Source organism: Quercus lobata, chromosome 3, assembly GCF_001633185.2.
Source record: "Quercus lobata isolate SW786 chromosome 3, ValleyOak3.0 Primary Assembly, whole genome shotgun sequence".
NCBI classification, from domain to species: Eukaryota; Viridiplantae; Streptophyta; class Magnoliopsida; order Fagales; family Fagaceae; genus Quercus; species Quercus lobata.
This window is the reverse complement of record NC_044906.1, coordinates 17063185-17070447: the sequence shown is the minus strand read 5'-3', so window position 1 is coordinate 17070447 and position 7263 is coordinate 17063185. Positions and strand designations below refer to the sequence as shown.

The 7263-nt window shown below is 34.2% G+C and overlaps 1 protein-coding gene across 1 annotated transcript; it reads right to left on the bottom strand.

The window, feature by feature from the left end:
* Positions 1 to 403: 403 nt before the first annotated feature.
* Positions 404 to 4871, bottom strand: LOC115980450 (TMV resistance protein N-like). The gene is made up of 6 exons (XM_031102699.1): positions 4384 to 4871; positions 2755 to 3862; positions 2275 to 2547; positions 1689 to 2180; positions 1365 to 1457; positions 404 to 1249 (listed from the first exon to the last, which is right to left on the bottom strand). Exons 1-6 carry the CDS (start codon positions 4869 to 4871, stop codon positions 404 to 406), a joined length of 3300 nt encoding a protein of 1099 aa, XP_030958559.1.
* Positions 4872 to 7263: the final 2392 nt, after the last annotated feature.

Genomic DNA, 7263 nt, shown 5'->3' with positions numbered 1-7263 from the left:
GTTATAATAGAAAGAAATTTTGAATAGTCTTATAACACATGGATAGTCCTATAAATCAGCACACAAGGGTTGGAGAAAAATAAGTCTGAGCCAGTTTGAAGCCAAACTTAATTTGTCCCAACTGAAATCATAACATAGTCAATTGAAATTACACTCAACCAGCTCCAGTGTTAGGCTCATTGTTGGAGCTCGAGTATTTTGACTTGCCAATATTGTCAGCAGGTTGCAAAAATTTTAGATGAATTTTTGAAATGCTTTGTAAGGGACGGAGCAAGAATGTCAAAATAGTACCTTGAAATAATTATTCATTCAAATTTTTTATAAAGAGGTTGTCATTTTCTTCGATCATTCGGACACCGGCAATGATCTTGAGCTCCCTACAAACAATTGCTACTCCTTCCTACTATAAGGACCTCTTTCTCCTGTTGCTGATTTTTCTTGCTTTTAGTAATGGTTGACCAGAAGTGCTCCTGATTGGGCACAAGGTATGGTACAGTTTGCGCAGGATAAAATGGCAACCTCGAGGAAGAAATGGTTTAAGCCGTTGGTGCGCAATTCTCTTTGAAATTCGATTGCCTTGTGGTTGGACTAGTTCATCATGGTTTTCATGGCAGATGACCGAATTATGAAGACCACAAATACATTTCACATGGACCCCCATCCTTGCAATGGTAGGAGCAATTTCTCTGCCAATTGTACTAGTCCAAAGAGAGATTTTACATGAAATTTCAACATGATTCCAATCTCCTTGAATCAAGTTTCCAACTTCCTGCTGCAACAACCTATGAGATGCACCATAAAACCATCGATGATCACAATGCATTTTATCAAAGAATTTCTTAACTAGCGTTCGTTTATGACCGTTGATGAAAATGTCAACAACACAAGCAAAATCGTATTCATCTTCATCCACCAGACAAAAAGCAACACAAAGAGCAAATGCTGGAAATTCTGGACCAACCCACAATGATATGGAACTTTCAATGCTTTGATGGTTGAACCACTTTGGTATCTTATTTCCTGGTAATATAATGTGACAATCACATGGAGTGTCATCGTCATAATAATCTCGTAACCAATACTCACCTTTACAGAACTCACTTTGAAATTCAGAGAACTTGGAAGGAGGGACCCAGGTAGGAAGATCAGTCTGTTGCGATAGTCTCCTAGGTGACTGAAAATCCAATAATTTCTCATCTCTCACACCAAAACATGCCATATTTTGTGGAAGCACTAAAATTCTTCCAAACTGCATACAATTAGGAAATTAAAAAAAAATTAAAAGAGAATTTAAATTCGTAAATTTAGAAAAACATTTGAGAACGTAACCAAAATTGTTATTCATAAATTTAAGAGAGAGATACCTGAAGCATTATTTTGCTTAATGATTCTGAATTCAAGGAGAAGCATTGTGATGCATTTACTCCTCTTATAGTTTTTGGAAGCTTTGGAATTTCCTGAAGGAAATAGGAATTTGGAAATTCAAGCCAACGTAATCGATTGAATCTAATAATGCTTTTTGGGAGAGTAAATTCATCACTCTGTATGCATAAATGTCGCAATGAGACTGGGCCACAATTCAAAATAAAATCTATTTCTGAACTACTTTTAGAAAAATAAAGACCTAGACATGTCAAGCTGCTCTGAAATCTATATTTGGAAAAGTCATCGTAATAATTGCACAACACTTGTCTATCAATCTCCATGTCCTTTAGAAATTTGACATCACCCCAAATATGGAGACTGTGAAGATGTAAATTATATATGCTACTTGGAAGAAGACCTGAACCTAGGTGTAATTCCTCAAGCCCAGTGAGATTTCCAAATGATAGGGGCAACTCTTTAATAGCAGTCCCAATAAATGTTAGATACTTTAAACCATCCATTTCATGCGGAATATCAGGGAACTTTTCAAGCCTTTTGCACATATAAAGATTTAAATGTTTAAGAGATTTCATCATGAGGCAGCTTGGAAGAATTCGAAGTTCAGTGCAGTCGAAGAGGTCCCACTTTTCAAGCTTATCAAGACATCCAACAGAGTCATGAACTTCAACTAAATTTCTACATTCATTGAGATTCAATTGCTTTAAGTTTGGGGTTGCAATGGATAAGTTAGATAATTTCTTTATGTATTGACAGGAACGAAAATTCATATATATCAAGTTTCTGAACTGTCCCATCTGTAGGGAGAAAAAAAAAATTAGCTTCAACAAATTAAGTTTAATATATAGTTTAATGAAGAAACAATCAATCAATAAATAAAAATGACCATACCTCAAGAAGTCTGTCCAATATAACCTGACTTTCTGGCATGTTGAGTGCGATAAGTTTTTGAGGACGAAAATTGAATGGTAAGGAAGAGAAAGGAAATTCGGGCCAATCAAGTAACCTTAATTCATTGGGAAGATATTCAATACCCCCACAAATATCTACATTATTAACTATAAGAAACTTGAGATTTTTCATCTTTTCAAGACATTTAGCTTCTAATTGCAACTTTGCTCGTTTAGGTGGGCATATCATCAGGCCTCGAATTTTTTTCGATCCCTAATTAGGCAAAACATTTAGTGAATCACATCATGCAAAAGAATTCACCAAAAATATAATAACTATTAAATTTTAACCATATAGGGGGACTTGAATTTCCTTCCATAACAAAAGAAATATATATATCCAGCAAAAACCAAAAATTAAGAAATTCATTAAATTTTCCCTATCAAGAAAATGAAAAAGGGGAATGAAACCAAGTTATACCATATTTTTCGTCAATACTTCAAGAGAATCCTCATAACACCATAGCCTGCTACGCATTCCAGGTATATGTGGCGATTCTTGTCGAACAATTTCTCTACCCATTTGTTCTACCAAGTCATGCATCCATAATTTATCATGTCGATCAATAGTTATGATACACTTCTCAGTAAGTCTTTGAATACCAATAACTGGGTATAAATTACAAGAATTTAGTATATCTACAACATAACTCTTGCAAAATCCCTTGAATAAACATGCAATATCAAGAAAAATATCTCGTTCAGTTTCATCCAATCCTTCATAACTCTTTTGGAGTATTTTTTGAATTTCTTTGTTTGGAATTTTTTCATACTTATTTAATGTGCTTTTCCATTCCATTTTATTTCTTCCATACAAATCAGCACCTAATATTGCTAGAGCTAGTGGAATGCCTTTAGCATAGCATATAAATTGGTTTGCAAGTACTGAATAATCTTCCTCGGGTTTGTTTCTTTGGAACGCATGCAAACAAAATAATTCATGAGCTTCATGATCATCTAATTCCTTAACCTTATAGGTTAAAAGACCTTTTCCAAGAGTAGCTAGCAAGTTTTTTTCTCTTGTGGTTATAATGATTCTACTTCCAGAAGCAAACAAATCACATTTTCCAATTAATGTTTCTATCTGGTCTGATCTATCCACATCATCAAGAATTAAAAGAATCCTTTTATTGCAAAGTCTTTCCTTTATCAAATTGATTCCTCTGCATGCATTGTGAACCTTCAAATTTATACCCCCTAAAATATCATAAAGAAGTGTCTCTTGTAATTTGATTACACCATCAAATGTCCCAAACTTTTCTTTAACATTTTCTAGAAAGCTGCTTCCTTCAAAATGAACATAAATCATGTTATAAACAGCTTTAGCCATGGTAGTCTTTCCCACTCCACCAAGGCCATACACCTTTATCACACGAACATCATTTGACCCAATATCTAAAAGTAATTTTGTGGCTTCTACACGATGACTTATTCCAACTGGATACTTAGCAACAAATAATGGCATGCGGTTTAATTTAAAATTTAAGATCTCTTTGACAATTTCTTGGATGAATTTGAACTCACTGCAGCTATCATTCAAAAAGCATATAAACATGAGGTGAGTTTAGAGTATAAAATAGAAATATCAACATGAACTAAATTCAAGAGGTTTAATTTTTGTATTAAAACTAATGTAATTTATAGATCTTATCATTTTTATTGGATTAGGATTTTTTTTTTTTTTTTTGCTAGGAAATTAGTTTTAGGCTTTTGGCACAAATTGCTTGGAAAATTCAAAATTATTAAGAATGCCTTTTTAAAATTTCTAAATAATATGTGGGAGAAATTCCTAATAAATTGGCAACATAACCTAATATTAAGTTCTTTTATTTCTATCATTAATCTACAGCTCATTACCTTAGTATAAATATGATGAGGAAAAAAAAATGCTTTCATAATTTTTCAAAACTAAAAGAGAGGGGGGGGGGGGGGGGGGAGGAGGAGGGGAATCAAACGGTTAGGGGTTGTTGTTGTCTAACAACGGCATCTAGTGGTCATCACAAAACCATTAAAACTCATAAAAATACAACAATAATCATTAAATACATACTTGTGCTTGTAATGCCAACCATGTATATTGGATGCTTCACATAGAGCTTCCCTCCACCTTTGTACCTTCTCGTTATCTTTGAATTTTTTTTCATGTTTAGCTAGTTCTTCCTCAAACTTTCCTTTTTTAACTTCCAATGGATCCATGTTGTAAAAAATCGGTCGCACCAATTGATCATTCTTCTTACACTCAATAATCTTGACAAGTTCATCTAAGCACCAAGTCGAGGATGCATAATTTTTAGAGAATATGATTATTGAAACCATTGAGCTCTCAATGGTTTTGAGATGTTGTGCAGAAATTTGTTCTTCTCTTAGGAGATTATCATCGATGAAGGTGTGAATACCCTGATGACGCAAAATGTTACACAAATGGCCCACGAAACCAAGGCGAATATCTTCACCTTTGAAACTCAAGAAGACATTAAAGTTCTTGTATCGGTGGGAGAAAGAGGTAGATGATGCTCCTTTGTTGGTCATAAGAGCCATTGGGTTTTATGAGGAGATGTTAGAAGATCTGAAAGGAGGAGAAAGAAAACCATGAAGGGATTGTCGATGTAATGTAACTAAGGAAAGTGAATGAAAAATTAGTATGAAAGTGAAAGCATTCAAGAGGAGCCTTTCATATAGGTGCTTTTTATTACTTTGGGTGTGGCCAATAACTCTTTGAACTTTCCAAATGTCATACTGATTTGTAAAATTATCAAATACTCCATGAGTACAATAAATGCATACTCCTTTTTACATGAATAATTGATCCCACCATAAATTTAATTATTGGGACCTACATTTATATGAGAATAAGTACGCATTAATTTTACACTCGTAGTATTCTAAAATTACTTGATTGATTCATTGCAATATCATGGAAGTTTCTTGGCACAAAACCGATCATTAGAGCACATAAAATAGTAAATAATTTCTTATCAAAAGTCAATCAAAAGTCAGTTATTTTTGTTGTTGTTGTTGTTGTCGTTGTTATTTTTATTATTAGCTTCATCCCACATGCACACTTTTCAAAAATAAAACTTTGATCAAAAAATAATTTTGATAATGAAAAAATAATTTTGCAAAATGACGTACATGATGATAACATTGACTTAGATGTAGTTGATTAGGCAAGATTATGATGAAAATAAATTATTATTTTGGCTAATAACAAAACTCTCTCTCTTCATATAATTAAAAAAAACAAAAAACAAAAAACAAACAAACAAACAAACAAACCTCTCTCGGTTCTACCTATATACGAATATATTGTGTATTCAATGGATTGGAGCTAGAAAATGGAAAATGTTTTGGGTAGTGTTCTGTTACCTTTGTTCCTCTGAGATTTTTGTTTTGATTCTCTTGTTGCTGTGGGGGGTTTTTTAATTGTTGATGCTGGTCTCCCTTGTTGCCGTGCTTCTTGTTGGTGGTTTTCGTGGTTGCGCCTTTCGCTGGTTCTGGTAGTCTTCACTGGGATTGTCCAGTCTTCTTGTTACTTTTTTTTTTTTTTTTTTTGAGGAACTAGTCTTCTTGTTACTTGTTATTGCTGGTTTCCTGTCTTAGTCTTGGTCTTGGTCTTGGTCTTGGTCTTGGTCTTCTTTTGTGGTGTTTGATTGAGGATGAAGAGCCCATTGGTCACTCTTATTTTAAGTGCTTTTATACCAAAATCACTGTGCGTTTGATAAGTTTCTCAGAACGCGGTTCTTATTAGCTAGCTGAATTTAGTGCGCTTTCAAAAAATGGTATAAAAAGAAAAGTGCGCTTTCCCAATGGGAGCTTTTTTTTTTCCCCCTTTTTTGAGAATCATTCCAAGCCGGAGCTGGGGGTGTGATTTTGAATACTCAATACTCTTGAGTAAATGATGCTGCTTAGATGACTAGTTACATTTCTAATAAATGGTATCGTCTGTTTGCATCCATAAAATTCCCAGTTTTTTTTCTTATTATTATATGAATGAGAATTTTTATTAGACAGAAACAAAACACAAACAGCTCATTTACACAACATACAACCCAAAAACTCACTAGCTGCAATGCGCTGCAGGCCGAAAGATACACCAGCAACCCTTACACTCAGAAGAACAGAAAAAGGGGTTCACAAACAACTATAGAGCAGAGCACCCTGTTCATGATAGAATTTTTAAAATTCTTGCATTAAAAATCCTAGGTTAAGGATTTAAGATGCATTTTTTTTTTTTTTATGATCTTCCTTTTGTTGGAATTTGATTATATATAGTTAGTGTGTTTCTGCAGAACTGCTCATGGTCAATTGGACAGATTCCAAGAGACAAAGCCCCCTCCATATATGTTTGGAACTTTTGTGCTTGTGATGGGGTTAGAGCGCTTCCATGCATTTCCCAGATTTCAATTATGGGTGTTGCCTCTCTGGCCTGTAAATAGATAAACTGGATCTAAAGAATCTACCTAATCGTCCCTACAAAGGATTTCGAGCTCTCACACCTGCAGGGGAATTTGAAGTTAGGCCATGATTTCAAATTGACACATCAAGATCATTTTTAAATTGTGATGTGTGTTAGGGTAAAGATAGTTGCCATGTATACAATGTTGTGGTGTCAACAAAATATTCACTACTGAAAACAGGCTCAATATAAGCACTGTACCAGCAGAATACATTAAAATGCAAATGACAAATGCAACATCTCTGAAGATCCATGATGCGATATAAAAACTCACCCATTTTCACTCCTTGAATGTCATCATCAAAGTCTATATCATGACTTGTTCAGAGTTATCTTCCATCTGATGTTGTACGTGCATGTTTCAAGTACAATTCGTCGAAGTTCATCGAGGCTTTAATTCTGTACAACTGCACCTCCAGGTGATCCTGCATGTATATTATTATGTCAGCTCACTATCTCCCCAAAGGTAGAGAT